Genomic DNA, 20,304 nt, shown 5'->3' on the forward strand with positions numbered 1-20,304 from the left:
TTGAATTGAATTATATCATTGGGGTCTTCCCAAACTCCTAGAAGCAGATACTCATGTTATTCCCCCCTTTATGAAGAAGCAACATGAGGCACTGAGAGCTCCTTTGTTTGCTCAGGGTCACCCAGCTGGTGGCCCAGTTTGACTCAGGTCAAACCCAGTTTGACTCAAGAGCCCTCACTCTTTTTTTATATATATATTTATTTATCATTTCTGGCTGTGTTGTCAAGAGCCCTCACTCTTAATAATTATGCTAGATTGGCTCCTCTTACTCAAAAATTCTTAGGAAGTGGGTGGGAAGGCTGCCACATCTTATCAACTTTCTCCTCTCTCAAATGGTGCTGGATCTGGAAAGTTCGAGAAAAAGACAAAGAGCTAGCCTTCACTTCTTTCTTCTAGAGCTCGGTCTCAGCACCTCCCCATCCTTGTGCACTCCCTTCCCACCAGACCCTGAAGCCCTTCCATCCAGTCTCATCCTCATCTTCTCCATCTCCAATCCTATCTCCATCTAATCCCACCGGATTCCTTTTCCATCCCTGTTCCGTTCTCATCCACGTTCCTATGTCTATGAGGCAGGGCTTGGGTTGGGCTCTGTCCTAGGGCCTGAGACCTACATCTGTGACCTGGAGCAGAAAAGGTTTGCTTTCTTTCTCACTGTCAACATAACAGTTTCCGTGAAGTTTTTCTGAGTCACCTTTCCCTAGTCCTCTTTTTATGAGACATTTTGTGGCCTCCCATGTTTATGTATTTTCCAGAGTCTAACCTCTCCCCTATACCCATTTGTGCAGTGACTTCATTTTCTCAGTCCAAAGGCATATCACCTGCTGGCTGCCTGATCTTGCCTTTCAATCCACTTCCCAAGAAGACTTGGCTACAAAGTCCCAGGAAGGGTGGGGCCCACTGAGGTTTTGGTGAATGACCAGGCTGAAAACACTTCTATCCTCTCTGCAAGTCCTTGACATTTATCACAGCAACAAGTGGGTTTCTGGAAACTGAGCAAGATTGGATAGCAGCCAGATCATATGAATACATGTTTAGAGCTGATATCTAGAACTTGGCTGGGGTTTGGAGTCAACGCCAGGCAGCCTAAGAGCCACGTGAGGCTACTCAGGATCATAATGGCACATCCTTCTGTCCAGCTGGACAGGCAATTGACATTGTCTGGGCTCTGGGGAAAAGTGATCATGGAGTCTTCAGGAGACCCTCACTCAGGCTCAAGAATGGTAGGGAGGATAGGGCTGAGTAGAGAATATTATGGACAATCATGACAGCCATGTTAACAATATCATCTGGTCTAGCAAGGGTAGATGAATTAGGATGAGACAGATAAATATTTTGAGTGGTCTTTAGAAAGGAACAAGGAAGGAATTGATGGGCCAGATTTGGGAATACAGCTAAGGCTGAGACTTAAGGGGCTGGAGTTTGGGATTAGTGACTGGTTGTAGACCCAGTGAGGGGCAGGAGGGCTGGAGGCCTGGAGGCCTGATGCTGTTAGGAAATAGGTAGATTAATAATCAAAATACATTGCAATTGTATAATATATTCTCATAAATTTTCTCATCTGTATAATTTTCTGGGCCAGTATCACTATCTGTCTTCCTAAAACCCACGCAGACATTTTAATACATGAGAAAACAGGCTCAGAGAAATTGAGGGATTTTCCTTGGTAGCTACATATAGGCAAGGTTGGCACTCGTATCCAGGTCTCTTAGCTCCTGATCTGGTGCCCTTCCAGTTCTGTCAGAGAGATTCCTTCAGTACAGAGGGTAGGGAGCTAAAGGCATCTGACCTGTCAGAAGAAGTAGAGTATGACCAATGAGGACAGAAGCCTGGGGCAGGAATGTGGAGATGGGCTGAAACTCTCCCTGCCAGAGGTCCTATTGGCTGGAGGATGGTATTACCCAGCAATTTTACTCCTAGATACATACCCAAGAGGAATGAGTGCATTATGTTCACCAAAAGATAAGTCCTAAGAAAGTTCATAGCAGCTTTATTCATAATTATCAAAAACTAGAAACAATCTAAATGTTTATTAACAGAAGATTTGATAAACTATGGTAATCTCTACAATGGAATATGACACATCAATAAAAAGGAACAAACTACTGATATATACATGGATGAATCACAGAGACATTGTGCTAAGTAAAACAAGCCAGTTTCAAAAGAGTACATTCAGTATGACCAAATGAATCTGGAGTGATAACAAAAAATCACATCTGTGGTTGCTTCTAAGGCTTGGGGAGACTGACTGGAAGGGGTACAAGGGAAGTTTCTGGGGTGATGGAAATGTTCTATATCTTGATTTGGGTAGTAGTAACATATGTAGTACATGGTAACTTTAAGATTTGTACACTTTATGCAAATTATACCTTTTGTTTTTTTTTAATTACAGCTTAGCTTTTGAGGAAAGAGCCAGTTGAAGAAGGAAAAGGAAGGGTCTTCAAGAGTATGGAGGTGATGTCCCAGATTGGCTCCTGTGGAAGGTGACCAACTGCCCGGATTTGCCTGGGACTGAGGGGTTTCCTAGGACAAGAGACTTTCAGTGCCAAGACTGGGAGAGTCCTGGGCAAACTGGGACAGTTGGTTATCCAAGTCCTATGGAGGAGGGGAGCTGAGTGGGAACTCTGGATGATTGGCAGAGAGGCTGGACTCCCTTGGTACCAGAGCTGGGGGGCTGTTCCAGCAGGCTAAGAGAAGGGCCAGCCAAGAGGTGAGGGCAGCGGGCATTGCTGGTTGCTCCTCAGGGTTCCTGATCCTCTAGGAGCAGGAATGGGTTGGGGGGTAGAGCTGGAGGGAAAAGGCCTCGGAGACTGAGTTGAGGCAGGCAGGCCATCCAGGTTTAGCATCGCAACTTCTGAGCTGGGCTCTGAGAAGATTCTCACTCTGAACCCTCTCTTCACACCAGGTATCCCCACCCTGTCCTCCCTCAAATGCCTAGGCCAAGAAAATACCAAAGCAATACATTGATTTTCTGGAAGGAAAACAGACATGGGGACCTATCAGAGGAAAATGCGGTTGTATCTCTTCACCTCCATAGTTGTCACAAGGCAGGGACTGTCCCCTCCCCACTTTGTCTGCCACAGCCTGCTGTGGCTTAAGCTAGAAGGGTCTCCTCTATCTTCTCAGAGCCTAGGACAGATGGGGCAATGAGGGAGAGGCTCTTCCAGCTCTCCAGCTGAGGCCTGAGGTGAATTCTGACAGAAACTGCTGGCAGGGCTGGTCCACGGAGGGATCAGGAACCAGGGAGGGAGGGCTCAGAAGTTCTCATAGTGGTGCACAAAGTGGGCCTGGTCCTTCCTGTTGATGAGCTGACAGGCCTTCTCTACATTCTTGGTCATTCCTGGAGGGCCGCAGCTAAACACCCCGATCTTCCTCACCTGTCAAATGTGTGTGGGGGCAGTGGTTGCAGAGAAGCAGAGGCCTGTGGGCTTCCTCCCCAGGAGGGAGCTCTTCTCAAGCCTGGCTGGAATGACCAGGGCATTGACCCCAGGCCCTGAGAAGGCGGCTTGAGTTGGGGAGGCAGGGGGTGGGGTTTGAAGCCCTTCTCCAATGCTTGACCCCATCCTGAGGTCCTCTGCTCAGTACCCAGCTGCAGGCTGCTTGAGGGCCAGGAAGTCCTGGCAGGGGAAGGATGGGTCGGGGTGGGACTGACCTTTGGGTGGACCTCCTGCAGAGAGTCGAAGAAGGGTTCGAAGCGGGGTCGGCCAAAGTGGGTGATGGAGCGCAAGCCCGTGAACAGACTCCGGTTCAGCACCTTCTGGAAGTGCCACTCACAGATGTACTGGGGGAGGGAGGAGAGGAGGAAGGTCACAGCCAGGCAGAGCCAGGGTCAGCTCCTAGTCCAGATGGCGGTCCACCCACCTGCCTTGGCCATCCTTACCCTCAACCCCCATACCCACTGAGCTGCCCTGCCTGGCCGGCCCTGACGTACCAGCATGGTGGTCCTGAGGTCAAACTTCTCAGCCAGCTGGGTGATGTAGATGTGTACGGACACCAGGTCCTGGTGGTCATTCTCCTCCACCTCCCGGATGATGTCAGCCAGCCACTCAAACTGCCGCTGGGTCCGTGTCACCCAGATGAAGTAGATCTGGGGACACACAACTAAAGCTCTGACTCAGCTCAGCTCAAGATTCCTCTACCCAGATGCTTATACTGAGATGGTGGGAAGCCCTGGACCCCCCACAGGCACCAAACCTCTGGCAGGACCCACAGGCCTGATCCAAGGCTTCTTAGCCACAGATCCCAGCAGAGGCTCTTCTGGCTACACCTCCTACCCTCCCTCAAATGTTTGCCATCTGGGCAACTGGGTATGAATGGTCCCAGCAGAACCAGTTGCCTAGGAGCCAGGGACTTTTTATCATGCTACTCTGCTGGGATGTGGGGACACACTCAGGCTGTCTGTCCCCATTTCTTTCAAGAATGGGAGAGGGACACTCACCTTTTTACAGAGCATTTGGCTGCCTAAGGATGACTTGAAGACCAGGTCTTTGAGGATGGAGGCAAAGGGGGTGACCCCAATGCCCCCTCCCACCAGCACAGACACCTCAAACTTATGCCACTCCTGGTGGCCCTCTCCAAATGGTCCATCGAGGTACAGCTGCCAACAGAAGAAGAAGATGAGATGAGCCTGGCCCTTCCCCAGCTCTGAGGTTAGAAATGGAGGGGGATGGGGAGGACAGGGAGAACTAGTTTCTTTGAGGCACCCCAGCCCTCTCCCAGTCTGGCTTTGGGGTGGCTGGAGCATCTTATCCCAAGGTCAGGAAGGGTGGGGACCTTCTATCAATGCCAGAACCCCAAAAGTGGTTCCCAGTGATGGGCACCTTTGGATGTTTGGCACAGCTGTCACCCGTTGGGGGTGAGTAGATCTCCCTGAGGCGGGTGGTCCAGGGCCCTGCTGCCCGGATGTGCAGGCTAAGCGTGTCCTCGTGGGGCGCAGAAGTCAGGGTGAAGGGGTGGTACTCGTTGGTCCCGAGAGCCAGGCAGGCGATCCGCACCCACTGTCCTGACTTGTACTCAAAGCCTTGGGGCCGCTGGAACTCAAGGTGGGTCACTCCTGGGGGTCATGGTCAGGGAGGGGCAGGGATCAGAGGGCTTGCTCCTGGTACCTGAGGACTGGCAGGTACCCTGTCCTCTCCACACACCTGAGGCACAGGGAGTAGTAACATGATCTGAGCGAGTATGTCTTCTGGGGCTGGGAGTTGGAGGGCACCCTTCTCTGTTTCCTGGGTAACTCAAGAGCTGGGCTTCTCTGCTCTCCTGTTCCAGCCCCTCCCCTCCTCTTTGCTGCTTCTTCCCACTAAGGGTCCAGGCCTGATACCACTGTCCTGGATACCAGCCTACTAGGTCAGGGGACCTCAGGCTCCCCAGGTACCATCTCAGTGTTTCCCAAACCTCCACCATATGAGGGTTACCTTTATGGTGGGCCATATCAGCACACCTGCTGCACTATCATTTATCTAACATTTTTCTTTAAATTGACTTTTACTTTTTCAATTCAATTTACCTTGAGAAGAACATTTAGGTCACTAAGGTGAGTAGAAAACCAGCATCATGTGCTCTATCTAGCTCCAGAGGCCAAGCTCTTAACCAACACCCTACATTGCCTTGCCTAAGGATCATGTGGTCTAAACAGAAGGTACCGTGTTTTATCAAATTTTAGCTGGATACTGTTTGTTGCCTGACCATAGCTGAGCCTCAGGCTTGTTCTCTCTTTGTGGAAAAAGGAGATTCGCAAGTACTGGAGAATGCAGAAGGCATGCTAATACCATGCTGAGACTTTGTTCTTAAATAATCTTGATTGAAATACAGTTGAAGTGAGGTTAATTTTCTTACTATGTGAGTCCTGAAGGTTAGCTGGCCCCTTGTCACTTAAGTCATCTTCCACCACCCTTTACATTGATGTGAATCCCCACTCTGGCCAACACTGACTATCGACAACAGACTCTTGCAGTCTGGGCCATTTATCTGTCTCTGAAGAGAGGTTATTCTGAGTGAAGGAATGGGAGAGGGATGTATGGTTCCCCACCCTGCACCCAGGCCACACAAGCGCGGGTCTTTCTTGTCCTTAAACCCCTCTGAATGCACTTTCAGCCTCCTCTTCTCATAGTCACTTCTCACTGTCTGTAAGTCCTCCTGGGAACTAAGCACAGCTCTTTTGGGGGCTGTGGTTCCATCAGGAAAGCTGCAGGGGTCCCTGAGAGGCTAACAGAGGCAGCAATGGGATGAGGAGGCCTGGGGAGCTGTCTTCCCACGTCCCATGAGTTGACCTCCAATGCTCCCCACCGAGGGTCAGGCCAGGCCTGGTACCTGAAGGCAGCAGTTCTGCTTTCACCACGCCTATCTCCACCTTCTTCCGGCTCAGGCTCACCAGCTTGTCCCCCACATAGATAAGTGCTGGCACCAGGAAGTAGATGTGGAAACGGGGCAGTTGGATCAGAGCGAAGCTGCCGTGAATGATGAGCTGGAGACATGGCCAGTTAGTATAGCTCAGGCCCAGCTGGCCCCCTTCCTGCACCCACCCTACCCAGTTATTTCCTGCCTGGGCCCTGGGCCTGGGCAGGGTAGGTGGGGCTGGCATAGGCTCCATAGGCTGTGGTCTTGGATCTGGGGTCTCGGTCTGAGATCTCACGTCCAATTCACCCTGCTCCCTCCCCACATCATGAGTGCTCATCTCTGCCTTGTGGCCCGGCCCTGCCCAGAGAAGTCCCTCACCAGCACGTAGAGCAGAATGTAGAGGTGGTGGGTCAGCCAGAAGCCCCGGAAGCTGCGGCGCCGGAAGTGGTGGGAGGCGAAGACGTACATGATGGCGAGAACCAGGAGCAGGAGCACCCCTGTCATGCCTGCGGGCAGCGGGGGCAGCGGGGACAGGGTCAGAGAGGCCCTGGCCTTGGGACCTCAGCCTGGGCTCAGAATGCCAGAGGGCATTTCCCCATTCCTTCTTCCCTGACCTCTCTCATCCCTCCCTGGCTCCCAGAACAGCTTGCCCAAAGAAACTGGAGCTGAGGCTTGTGCTGGAGGCTGCAAAGGGATCCTATGACCACTATAGACAAGTGTGTATTCATGGGAAGATGAGGGAGGACAAAAGCAAAAGTCCTCAGACAGAAACCCCAGACTCCACATACAGTCTACTCTTTACCTGGGACTGTCTGGAAGAACCACCAGTAGAACTTCTGGGGAAGCTTGGACCTGTAGGACAAAGACACCCAGAGCCTCAGGCTGGGGCAGGAGGGGCTCCACCACTGTTGCAATGTGACTCTGTTCCTGACGGCCTTGAATGCGGAGGTTACTGGGCCTCAACCCAGATGGCCAAGGGTCCTTCCAAAGAACATGGCACCCAGCCTCCTGCAGTTCCACCCTCTGATCTCAAAGCAATTCTTCCTCCTGTGTTATCTTGAATTCTCCTACTGCAGCTGACCTTTGCTTCCTTGAAGTGCTTGGTTCATATTCTGTAAGCTCCATGAGGGCAGGGAGCTTACCTCCATGCTCTATCCCTATGCTCAAACAATGCCCAGCACAGAGTAAATGCTCAATAAATATTTGTTGAACGACTGCATGTATCTTGGCATCCCTACTCTTTGGCTCCTGGATGGACACACAGGACGTTTTCCACAAATATTTGCCCAGTGAATGGACAGCAGGCTGAGATAGCAAGCTATGTGTCAGGTACACGTGAGAAAGAGGCTCCGACTTCATCTCCCAAACTCCTTTCCTGGCCAATTACGGCCTGCTTCCTTCCTGAGGGCAAGGAAGTCATCTCTCAGCTTCCCCAAGGATGCTAGCTTCTCGCCCTCACTTAGTGAGAGAGTGGAGGGTCTAGGGCCATCTACCTCTTTTCTGTTGTACCCTGAGGCCTGCCCCAGGATTCCCAAGGCGGACCCTCCCCAAAACTGACCCATCATTCACAAAGACGCTGGGGAAGATGCAGGCCAGCAGGCTGAGGGGGCTGACTGAGAAGATGTAGACATTCACCACGTGGCCAGCACTGTGCAAAACTGAAAGAGACACATCCTGTTAGAGATGCCTCCAGGGCCAACTCTACCTCCAGCCCCCAGGAGAGCAGGAAGTATAAGTAGCTCCAGTCTCCCCACTGCCTCCCCCACAGCTTGACCCAGGGGACTGCAGCAGTGGCGAGCGTGCCCAGGAGCCACATACTGGCCAGGACGACAGCAGCCATGGCGATCCAGCGATGGAAGTCCACGGCTGCATCGAAGGGCACGTAGCGGTTGAGGAAGGTCTCTCGCAGGAAGGTGATGAGGTTGCGGCACATGGTGAGCAGGATGTAGGAGAACATGAAGGAGACGCTGGCCGCCGTGCCCCGTGACAGGATGATGCCCACGAGGGTGGTCTCTGCAATGCCCGAGGGTGGCGAGGCAAAGGCATAGTCTGGGGGCACAGTGGGGGTGGATCAGCACAGCACAGAAGCCTGGACCCCAGTCAGAACAGCTGGGCTCCCCTATCCAGACGCCTGAGGATCAAGAATAACAACCAGAAGGCTCTCACATCTCCCCTCCCCCTGCCCACAACCTGGAACTCTCCTTACAGTAAGCACGCTCCACAAACAGTCCGGCACAGATGGCCGAGAAGATTGCCACGACCATGATGTGCCGCCGGTAGTTCTCCACGAAACGCTTGTACTGCTGCAGCTTCTGGGCCATGAAGCCCCGCTGCATCTTCTCCTGCAGCGCCTCTGTGTACAGCCGGGGAGGGGGCACCACTGCCCTGCAGCAATGGGAGGCAGGTGGCCCGAGATCAGGGCACCCTGTCCTCCCCTAAATGCCACCCTATGAAGGAGACCTGGTGATCTGGTAGCGGTCAGGATGGGCCACAACAGATGAAAGAAAAAGCTTTTGGGGGGTAGAATCCCACTCTGCCAAGCCTTTACCTCTCAGCTTTATTTGCCCTCTCCACCCACTCCTCCATCTCCCCACGACTCCATCTCCACTTCCTCCTCTCTGTTCTGTGCTTCCTTCTTCCTGCTCCCTGCACAGGCCTCACTGCTGTGCCCAAAGCAGGCAGGAGCCAGGAGACCCCTCACTGCCTGGTGTTGCATCTGAGTGCCAGGCCCCTTGCCTGAAGATTAGGGTGCAGAGGTTGGAAGAGGTTGAAGAGTCATTAACTCAATAGCCTGCCAATCCGGTCAGGGACACCTGGAATGAGTCTCAGGATGGTTCCTTGTGTGTGGGGGTGTGTGCAGACCAGAGACCCTGAGACTTCTCCCCATGTCTCCTTGGGTCAAGGGTCTGGGAAACACTTACTTTTTGCCAAACCTCTTCTTCAACCCAGGAGCTCCCAACTCTGGGGCTTCTGAGACAGGGAGCCCCACTCCCTGAGGGCAAGAACTGAGAAGAGAAAAATGGGTTTCATTCTCCCCTTGTCTTTGCAGCCAGGAGAAGAACTGCCAAGTCAGAGTTGGGGCTGGTGTGGGAGGGTATAGATCCTGGGACTCATTTCTGTCCACAGAACCTGCCCATAAAACCGGTCAGAAAGAAGCCAGGCAGAAGGCAAGACAGAAGGAATGAACATGATCTGATCACATGTTCTGTAGAATGATTCTGTCCTGGAGGGGCAGGGAGAAAGCCAGGCTCCTGAGCAGTAAGGGGTATGTGTGTGAGGCAGCTGGAACTTGGGCTAGAACAACCGTGTGCTGAAAGCTACTTTCAGAGCAAATGTCTGGCCCAGGGGCTGATTCCACCAGCCCTACTCCTTCATTTCTCTGCAGGGGACCCAGCCGGGGCACCTCCCAGTGCCCCATTCCCACTCACCGTTCCCCAGAAGTCCGAGTGATGAATGACACTCGAGAGCTGACGTTTGGTTTAAGAATGTCTCCAATACCTGGGGAGAACAAGAAGCTGGACGGGCTTCCCCACGAGGGAGGAGACTGTCCTAGGAAGGCTGCCGTGGCACTTGCCAGTGACTTGGTCATGTCCCCATCTCTTTCGCCAGCCTTGCTCCCCTCACTGCCCACACCGAGCACCCACTGTACACAGGGCGGCGGCCACTGCTAGACAATGTGGCAACCGAGTGCAATTAGAAAAGGGGCCCCCCTCCAGGCGGATGCAACCCTGCAGGTCCTTTGTGTAGAGAAAATAGGGCCTTTTCCTCTGGCCAGACACACCCCAGACCAATGCACATGGTTGGTGTGTAGAATGTAGCTGGACTTCAGCCTGCCCTGACCCCTCAGTGGGTATCTTGGTGTATAAATTGCACAGGTGTATGTGATGCCCTTGATTACACGTGCCTGGCTCTCTACTAGGCACCAAGGACTAAAAGCGAAATAAGACCTGAGTGCTATGCACCAGGAACTCTCATTTTGAAGACACGCCCATTCCTGACGCCTTCCAAACTCACACACCTCCACCTCCACCCTTGACGCAGAGCTGGGTGCGGCGGAGCTCGTTGTCGTGGTCCCGCAGCATGAAGTGGAAGTCCTCCCATGTCAGCTCCTGCTTGTCCTGGAAGCCCGACTCCCGGAACATAGACTCCACCACCTCAGCCAGCTGGGCCTTGGACAGGCAGTTGTTGGAGATCTCGATGAAGGACCTGGGCAGGGGGAGGGAGGAGAGACGAATGCAGCCTGTCACCCGGCAAGGTCAGGTTCAGGCAGGTGCTGGGTTGGGTCGGCCCCGGCCTATCTAATGTGGTTACCAGTGACCCAGGAAATGGCACTGAAAAGGTATTCATCCAGCCTGCCGCTGACGCTAAGCTGGGTGGGGTGGCCAAGGGCTCAAAAGGCAGAACAAAATTCAAAGTGACCTTGACCAGTTAAAGAAAGCAGTCCCCAAACAGGGGGGCATCTATAGCTGGGATGAATGTCCACTTAGTGTAGGGACTTGTCCAGGTGTGCCATGGCTCTCTCATGTGGCAGGCTCTTATGCTGATACCTCCCACACCACCGCTGGGCACCCCGTTCATGGTCCAGCGGCGGGTTGGGAGAGGAGATGTAGCTGCACTGGCTGCTGCTTCCTTGTGCCAACAGCCTGGGGCACAGGCAGGAGTATCTCCGCACCCAATGTGACATCACCCACAGTGGCAGCTACAGTGGCCATAACTCTTTTCTTAGACTGTGCTTTGGGACAAAAGCAAATAAACATGCAAGCTTGTGTGAGTCCAGCAGAAAAAGACCTTTGTGTGCATGGCACAGCAAGCACTGCCATCACATTAAAAAACACATCATCCCACTGGCTCAGGGTGAGACTGAGCAAGAGCCACACTGAGTACAGGCCAAGGAGGTGGACCTCAGCCCCTGGGGGCAGAGACCGTCTCCTAGAGGGTCCTGCAGCAGCACGCCCAGCGAGGGACAACTGCAATGCGCCTTGCCCTAGCCCTTTCAGAAGCCCACGTCCAGTTGTGGTATCTGGACTGTAAAGAATGTGGCAGTTAAGGTGAAAGCTGAAAGCAATGAGGAGGCTTACAGGGGTAGAAGAGTTAAAAGGGTCTGGGCTGTTCTATGCATTCTGTTTATTCATTTACTTATTTGTTTCATCTGATTCAGTTAACTATATATTGAATGCCTGCTACGTGCCAATCACAGTGCGGAGGAGGGGATTCAGCAGGGAACAAAGAGAGATATGAACCCTGTCCTTATAGAGCTGTAGGCAGCTGTGGAGCACGGTCTTCAGGAATAAGTCTGTGAGCTCAAAACTGGTCTTTATCAGCACACCACAACCAGAAATGGCTTAAGAAGCAGGAAGAGAGAAGGGTTGGAATATAGAAGAACTTTCCATGTTTCTCCTCCTGCCTGTCCTGGTGATTAATACTGGCAGTAACCCAGGGCATCCGTCCTCCATGATTCATTATCTCACTGTGTAAAGCACAACATTTGAAGAGTTAGCAAAGACCCAAAAGCATCCAGAAGGGGTTAGTGGGCTTTGTTACTGGTCATCTTGATGTTGGTTGTCCTTTGTAACTAGGGAGAATTTTCTGGTGATGTTGGCACTGCAAATACAGACTCCTGGAGGCAGGGGCCTGGCCAGATAAACTTCTGAAGCTGGATGCTCTGAGCGTCTAGGATATAGTACCTAGGCCACCTCTCAATGTAGATGGACTCATAACCTCCTCGCCTACCCTCCTCTGACCTGACCTGTTTTCCTGTTTAAAATATCAGGAAGTCTCAGGACTGGAGGGGCCCACCCCATACCGCATCATGGTAAAGAACTCGTCCTTGGAGAGGAAGCCATTCCCATCAAGGTCATACATGGTGAACATCAAGCGGGACTTGTCCTCTGGGGAGCCTGGCAAGACATAGGGGGATGCCCGTCAACTCTCTGCTGAAAGACACCTGACTCCTGGGATGGTCCACCATCCCCCTACCTTTCATGAAGACCACCAGGACGTCCAGGAACTCCCGGAAGGACAGGTAGCCATTGCCGTCCTTGTCGGCCAGAGAAAACATGGACTCCACAAACATGTCCTGAGGCTTGAGGCCCAGGGACTCGGCAAACTCGGCCCGGCTCAGCTCACACGTCAGGGCCTCCCGCACCTTCTGTGACGAATCCAGGGGCAGGGTCCCGGCGTCTGCCTGGTCGATGTCCAGCACCTGCACTCGGGCAGCAGCAGAGGGAAGGAGAGAAGGAGGTGAGGCTGGGAGCAGTTCAGTGACCTCTCACATCTCCCCAAAGTCCAGCTCAGAAAGGGTGAGTCCTGGTGGCTGCTCACGGTCATTAGATAAACTTCTGACTTGGGCTTCTGCTTTCCTGCAGAGGGGGTGACTGTAGCAGGGGATGGGGTGGGAATGGGGAGGGGCTCGGTTTGGGAATGCAAAGTGAGAGAGCCTACACTGGGGACAGAAGCTGCAGCAGACACTAAGTGGACAGGGAGGAAGGGGCTAAAGATACATTCTCTTGCCAATTCAGATAGGGCTGCCATGTGCCTGATTTGAAAAGTCATATACATGTAACTACCATTTGTTAAATGCCTATAATGAAGCAAGCACTTGGGCTAAACCCTGTAGATAGAACAGTGTTTATCAAACTTTAGAGTGAATCAGAAGCCTCTGGTGGGCTTGTGGGCCCCAACCCCAGAGTTCCTGATTTCCTAGGTCTTGGGGAAGGGCCTGAGGACTTGAATTTCTAACAAATTCCCAGATGAGCCTGCTGCTGCTGGTCCAGGGGCCACACTTTGAGAACCACTGATGTAGACCATCTCCCTGAATCCTCACAGCAACCTAAAGGGATGGATCCTATTTTAATCACTGTTTCATAGATGAGGAAACTGAAATCTCCAGCCCGCAGAGCAGAAGCTTAGATCATCCCACATAGGGTCCTGTCCAGCCCAGGGTCCCTTCAACCCCTGGGCCCGGTCCTGCCTCCAAAAGGCACAGTCAGGCACCTGGGCAAAGAGGTGTCTGAAGAAGACCTCCAGGATGCGGCCCCGCTGCTGCTTGGTCACAGCCTTCCTGAACAGCTCGTTCTCACTCATCTCAGCCACATCAAGGCCCAGAGTCCAGCTCACACAGAAGTCCTGCAGATACTGCACGAAGGTGCCTCGCTCTTCCTCGGAGTTAAACAGCATCACCTGGTGGGAGGAAGGCTCAAGCTTCTGGTTCAGCCTCCCCTCAGAGGGTCTTGGGTTGGGGGATGGAGAAAAAAGCTGTCCCCCATTCCATCCCGGCTGGGACCAGGTGAGAGGCTCAAAGGGGATCAGAGGGAGAGTGTGGTGGGGCTGGGGACCTCTGAAAGGAGTGGCTCCTCCCAGCATCAGCCTTTACAATTGAGCTCTGTAGCTGAGGACGGGGTGGCCGGAGAGGACTTGCCGTGAGAGGGGAGATGTGCAAGGGCAGCCCAAGCTGGGGAGGCAGGATGGGCCATACCAGGTCATACTCCTTGGGGATCTTGAGCAGCAGTGTGCGGCGTCCGCTGTTGCTGGACAGGATGAGGTGGACCTGCTGCAGGGACCTCAGCTGGATGGTGCGGAGCACAGAGAGACGCCTGTCCAGGACCTGCAGACGCCTGTCTGGGAGCAGCTGGATGGTGATGGGATAGCTCCTCTCCCTGGGTCCCGGCCACTCCATCGCTAGGGAAGGGACAATGGGGCAGAGTGGTTCAGCAGAGGTCCCCAGGCCCCTGCCCTCAGGCTAGCTCCACTCTGCTAGTCTGAGCAGGCACCTCCAAAGCCTGGCTCTCTCCCCACATCTGTAACCTGGTTCTTTCTCCCAGCACTGCCCCCCCCCCATCTGTCCCCTTCCCTCTTCCCGCCCCTTGGCCCCATCTCACCTGACATTCCATCTTTGGCTGCTTCCTTCTTCACACTCTCTCTGCCTTTCTTTTGTAGCTTCTTGAGCTCTTGGCCCCGGAAATAGGCCACCACCCCAGAGATAAGCAGGCTCACTGAAGGGGGTCAGAAGGAGACACTGGGTGGGGGGGGCGGCGCGGCCTTGCCTACAGCTTCACTGAGGCTTTGGCTGCCGCCCCTCCCTTCCCAAGGCCCCTTGAGCCTGGCTTCAAATGTACCTAGGTAATGAGGGGCAGGGACAGTCTGTGAGGAGGAGGGGAGCCAGAAGAGAAATGGGCGAAGGGGTAAAGGGCTCACCTAGGGGGAGACAGCACAGAGCCACGATGGTGATGCCAAAACCAGGACCACTGCCCTCGAAGAAATGAGTCACAGTCAGGGGCACACAGGGGGGCAAGTCTTCACTTGTGAGCTGCCGGGGCTGAGGGCAGGGTGCACCTGAGGGAAAGACACAGAAGATTTCAGGGCCTGAGGATCCCACTCCTTGGCCAGGCAGCCTTCCCTTCTGTCCTATAAAGGACCAGGTACCCACTCCCTCCCAAACCCTCCTCCCTGGAACTTGTTCCCGTCAAAAATTCCTCTTCCACATCCCATCTCTCAGCATCTATCCCAACTTGACCACAAGGTTCAGCCTGCAAACCAGTCTAGTCTCTACTGGGGGAGGTGGCCTAATGCAGGCCTCCCAGACTAACACAGAAGGAGCTGCCTGGTGCCCAGCTCCCTGGACAGCACCAAGTGATCCCCACACAACCTCTGTCTCTTCTCTGCCACCATTGCTTGTGTTCTCCCAGGCCACCCACCTTGTTGCCAAATAAAGACATTGGGCTGCAGGGCACTATGGTTCACGCTGGTGACAGCCACCAGCACGTCCCGAAGAGTGGTGTTTCTGATTTCTGCAATTTCCTCCGTGGAGAATAGCCTAAGTTAGAGAAAGCCAGGAATTGTTGGGATGGGAAGGGGACACAGGTCTCCAGCAAACTCAGGCCCAGGGACCCAGATGAGAAAAGAGATCGAGAGGGGTTGGGGAGGGGTGCTGGGACATCCGGGTGCTGTTTACAGGCAGAGGGTCTGGGGCCCAGGCCGAGGTAGAGTCTGAGGTGGGAACCCAGGCAGGCCTCACCCATTCCTGCTGTTCTCAAACCAGTAGCGGTCGCCATCCCGCAGTCGCACAAACTGATCGAGGACAATGGTGCTGAAGAGGGGTCCAGGGCCCCCATGGCTCTCCAGGAGCCCCCCGGGGAGTAGCTCCAGCCGGGACACGTCCTGGTTGTACAGGGCGGCTGTGGCCTCCAGCACCTGGGGCCACACAGGAAGTGAGGAGCGTGTGAGCGTGGATACGGTTTTGTGTTGGGAGGGCAGCCACTATTGCCCCATCCCTCAAACACAGGACCCCATCAGCTGCCTGGCTTGCTGCTCAGGCCTGAGGAAGTGTCCTCTATCTAGGCAGCACTCCTCAGGTGGTGACAAGTCTGGTGGGAGGACCAGTGCGTCACTACCCAGACTGCCTATCCCCAGTGATCAGCAGCTTCAGGGTCACCCAACTCATGGGGCGAGATCCTGCAGGAATAGGACAATGGCACCCAACCCAGGGGCCACTCTGCAGTAATGGTACAATGCAGTGGTGAGGATACTCTGGAATCAGATGGCTGAATTTAAATCCTGCTTCCAAGACTGACTTACCAATTATGTCATCAGTAAAATGGTGATAATTATGGCCTCTACTCTGTAACGTTCTTGACATAGAATAAATGTGTTACATGTGTAAAGGACTTAGAACAGTATCACCACAAGAAAGCTTTAGCTGCCATTATCATCATCACTATTCCTGACCTGATGGTTCACGCTGGTGTTGAGGTCACTCCATTTCTCTGGGGTCTCCAGCCCCAAGGCCTGTCGGGCTTGGCTATAGCTGGGCAGCCCCATATCTCGGCCACGTTGGATGCTGCTGGCCACATAGTCAGTGCGGGAGAACTTGCCAGGGCCAGGCCAGTAATCTGAGGAGGAGAGAGGACCAGGCTCTAGGCTCAGTCCCTCTAACACTTCTTCGCCCAGCAGCCTTGAATTGGGCTGTTGGCATTACCCACACTCAGCACTCCTCGACATGTGCCCTGCCTTGGTGCAGGGTCACTGTCATCATGTGTGACCAGGGGCAATTTTTCTGGCAAAACTCTTCCCCTAAGACTCAGGACTATTCTAGTCACCAAGCAGTAAATTCCCCGTCCCACCTCCTTAACCTCAGCATAGGGCTGGACAAAAACCTTTAGCGACCTAAGCACCAGAGATTGTGGTGCCACCCTTCCCCCACATCCTCAGATGTTGGTAATTTAGAATAAAGCTTGTTTTCTTCTAATGGCTGTTTGCTGTGCGTTTATCTATGTTCCTGCTTTATAGGTACCCTAGGTCTGCCTGATGCTTAACCCAGAAGGGTCCCCAGGTTCCCGGACCTCCGGGCCCTCATCCCCTCTGCCTCCAGTGCTTACCCCTCAGATCTTCAACCACTATGTTGTCCTCCAGCTCCGAAATCTGGGAGGCCATTCCCAGCAGCAGATGATTCACTGCCTCGGCACTGTTCAGATTGGGGCTCTGGAAAAAAACAACACACTCAAGGTAGGTTCTCAGGCCCCTCCCTAAAGCCAGGTCCTTCTCAGGACCACTGCAGCACCTCAGGATAAAGGGCCCTTGGCCAGTCCTAGACTCTCTTGAGCTGTTGTCCCCAGATAATTTTCTGATCACTCTACCCTTCAACTCCCACCACCCTGGAGCTGCAACACCTAAGAACTGGAATTGTTGCTTTTCCCAGCCTGTGTGATGAGACTGACCTTGACCCACCTCCCCTTGCCCTTGACCCCAGGCTGACCTCCCGAATCCAGTAGCTGTTGCAGACTCTGAGAGCTGGGGAGCTGCCAAAACCCTCATTCAGGACCCTCTGGAAATGACAGCTGGTGTTTCTGAAATGGGGAATCAAGGATGCAGTAAGAGAATTCAGAGAAGTTGAGGTGGGGTTGAGTGGGGTGAGGGATTCAGAGGGGGCCTGGCCAGTACTAAGAGGTGTCCTCGGAACTTCCCTGAACATGGCAGGGGTTTGGCAACGAGTGCGGATTGAAGGTAGAGGTTGCTCTTTGTCCACACAGGGTAGGAAGGGAAGGAGGGAAGAGAGTGACCCAGCTGCTGGACAAATCCTGCTCTCAACAACTGAAGTTCAGCCATTAGGAGGAAATGGGGAGATTTTCCTGTTAAGACTGAACTTCCTACCCCAGGGTGCTGTTTCAGGGCACCAAATTCTGCTTCTTTTCCCCCATGAAACTGTAGGGGTGTAAAAAAGGCCCCAGGCCCACAAGACCACTAATTCTTCACCTCTGCCAGTGTGATGCTCAGCCAGACCCTCCCTCACCTCATGTAGACGCCAGGGGGCACCATGGTAGAGAAGAACTGCTCAGAGGCATCCGGTCTCGGGGTCCCAGCGGCTCCTCTGGAAGGGCAGCACCACGTCCCCGCTCTGGTCGCGATCGAACACGGGGTCTCCGGGCGGGATGTGGATGTTGAGGAACTCGGCCGGGCAGCCAGGCTTTTCCACGCTCACCAGGTCCGAGAGCACGTGGTAGCCTGCGGGCGTCGGGGGGCAAACTGGTGAGAATTGCTACTCCCCACCGCCAAGGCTGACGCCAATTTCTGAAGAGCCTAAAGGCAGATGTTCCAAGGCAAATTCCGTGCCACCAGCTCTAAAACATTTTTCTAATTTGCAAAGTGGGGTTATAGTACCCTCCTCGCCCACCCCATAATGTTGTTGGGAGAATCAAAATAATATAATTAATGTAAGGGCTCCCCCAAGCCAGTCCCCCTCTCCTAACAGATCCTGCCTCTCCCTCCCTCTTCGGGGGAAAGAAGATATAATCACAACAGGAGAGGGGCGGCAGGGGAATCAGCTTCTAAAAGCTATAATGAGGGTTAGTGGCACTCCTGGGTTTGTAGTCAGTGATAAGAGAAAGATTAGGAGAGCAAATACCCCCGAATCAACACCCCCAAATCCCTCCAAGAGGAAGAAAGGCTTGAAGTGAGGCTTGGTGGGGAGAGGAAGTGGTTCGGGGTCTTGTATCGGTCTCCTGTGGACTTGCAGGGAGTCCTCAGGGCCCCTCTCCCCAGGCTCTGAGCTGAGCGCCAGGTCAACCCTCACCGAAGACGCGTTCTCCCACTTTGCTCTCACCGAAGAAGACCCCCAGCACTGTGCGATTGCGGCTGGATGGCAGCCCAGCTGTGCCCCGCATGGCGGCGTTGCTGAGTCGGCGCGGGTTGGGCAGCAGCGGCTCCCCCAGAGCCTGATACACGCCGTCCGCGTAATTAGCTGGTACAAGGCGCCGCAGTCGGGAGCCTGTGGGAAGCAGGGAGCGGGGCTCTGAGCACTCCGTCTCCAACAAGCCCACGAACCTCGCTCTACTCCTCCCTCCAACTCCCCACTCCCACTGACGAGACCCCTTCTTCTGTCCCCAGGGGTGTACAGGAATTCGCGGCGCAGGCAGCCGGGCGGCTGGCGGCTCGCTCTCTCGGCTTCTCCGCGCCGGGTCTCCCGCGACCCTGCCCTCCACTAGCCGTTCCCCACCCCAGACCACGGGACGCACCGGCAGCGCCACGCTCGTGGTGCCTCAGGTTGTTGAACCAGCCGTCATAGCGCTGCACTTCCCAGGTCAGCGAGACTGAGTCCTGGCCTCCTGTGGGTCAGAGGGTGGTCCACTCAGTGCTAGCCTCCCTGCGACCCCTCTGGGACCGGACGGCCTCGGCCCGTGCTTCTCCAGCCCGCCGAGCGCCCCCAACCCGACCCAAGTGGCGATACTCGCCCGGCGTCCAGGCTGCGCCAGGAAGTTTCCCATCTGGCTGAGCCGCTCAGCCATCTCACCCGATCTTCCAGCCTCAGGAAGCCGCTTGCCTGCACGTCTCCCTTCCCCAACTCCCAAGGGAAACTGGGAGACATCCCGAACTAGGGGCGCCTGGTACTTACCCGCTGGGTCCAGGAGTGCAGTCAGCAGAGCTCCCAGGAGCACCAGGGCCTTTGGCCTTGCACGGACCATGCTGACCCTGTGGCCAAGAGGGTGGGAGGTGGTACGTGAGGGACACGGAGCAGGCGTCCCCCACACCGACAGTTGGCACAGGAGGAGGAGACGCCAGCCGTGTCCACTTCTGGATCGAAGCTTTTAGAAACGTCACCAAGTACCCGCACCTGCGGGGCACTTTTTTAAAGGCATAAGCAGCCCTCAAGGCAGTGACACTGGTCCCCACCCTCCACCCCGTGGAAGAACTAACCCTGATCACACACAGGAACCCGGGAGGCACAAATCCTCTGGGGCTTGTTAGTCCCTGGCAGGACTTTACGTCCAGCCTCCCAGGTCCCGAACAAAGCCTTGAGTCCTACCCCTCAGGAACTGCTTCTCCTGGAGGAGGCAGGGAAAGGAACGTGGCTAGTGAGCTGGGAATCTGGAACCTGCAGTCCCTCGTACCCCTCAGTGAATGCCTGTGCATGGACACGAGGGATGGGAAGATCAGGTCCCAAGTCCCACTCAGACCTCTGGCTTAGGGCCCCCATTGGGGTCAGAAGTCTTTTTCTTGGAATCTTTGCTTCTCTGCTCTGCTCTCTGCCTCTGCCCCACCACTCCTCCCCAGCTCCGCAGATCCTCAGCCTCCCTGGCTTCATTCTCACCCTCCTCTCTGGGTCCTCTGAGGCCAGCTGTGCAGGTGTCCACTCAGGCCAGAACAGCACCAGATGTGAGCATCTGGACTGGGATTCACCCTCTTGCTATACAGGTGGGGATCCTCTCATTTGCATAGCAACTTCCGCCTCTCGCCTCTCGTTTGCATGACCTCATCCCTCTGGGACCTGGCTGCAAAGCCCCGACACAGCTCAGCACCCTGCCCAGGCTGCTATAAAAAGGATTTCAGGTCTTGTGCGACTTCCAAACGCAGAGCGAACACGCAGAGCTGGCCCTCCCACCTACCTAACTCCGTCCCGGCCAACCCAGAGCGCCTGAGGGCAGCTAGCTGCTGCGCTTCCTTGGGGGCAAGCCGAGGTGCTCAGACTTGACTTGTCTATTG

The 20,304-nt window shown here is 54.4% G+C and overlaps 1 protein-coding gene across 1 annotated transcript; it reads right to left on the reverse strand.

The window, feature by feature from the left end:
- Positions 1-3,254: 3,254 nt before the first annotated feature.
- LOC112410647 (dual oxidase 2) lies at positions 3,255-17,643 on the reverse strand. Its single transcript, XM_024761353.1, has 26 exons — positions 17,618-17,643; positions 17,084-17,174; positions 16,707-16,809; positions 16,057-16,220; positions 15,347-15,522; positions 15,027-15,145; positions 14,527-14,664; positions 14,211-14,324; positions 13,808-14,010; positions 13,327-13,512; positions 12,310-12,535; positions 12,137-12,230; positions 10,352-10,539; positions 9,762-9,831; positions 9,255-9,338; positions 8,540-8,718; positions 8,152-8,382; positions 7,892-7,991; positions 7,136-7,185; positions 6,712-6,839; positions 6,307-6,460; positions 4,821-5,053; positions 4,439-4,597; positions 3,932-4,087; positions 3,653-3,781; positions 3,255-3,377 (listed from the first exon to the last, which is right to left on the reverse strand). The coding sequence occupies exons 1-26, from the start codon at positions 17,641-17,643 to the stop codon at positions 3,255-3,257; spliced, it is 3,624 nt and encodes a 1,207-aa protein (XP_024617121.1).
- Positions 17,644-20,304: the final 2,661 nt, after the last annotated feature.

The sequence above is a fragment of the Neophocaena asiaeorientalis genome, unplaced genomic scaffold (assembly GCF_003031525.2).
Source record: "Neophocaena asiaeorientalis asiaeorientalis breed wild unplaced genomic scaffold, Neophocaena_asiaeorientalis_V1.1 scaffold713, whole genome shotgun sequence".
NCBI lineage: Eukaryota > Metazoa > Chordata > Mammalia > Artiodactyla > Phocoenidae > Neophocaena > Neophocaena asiaeorientalis.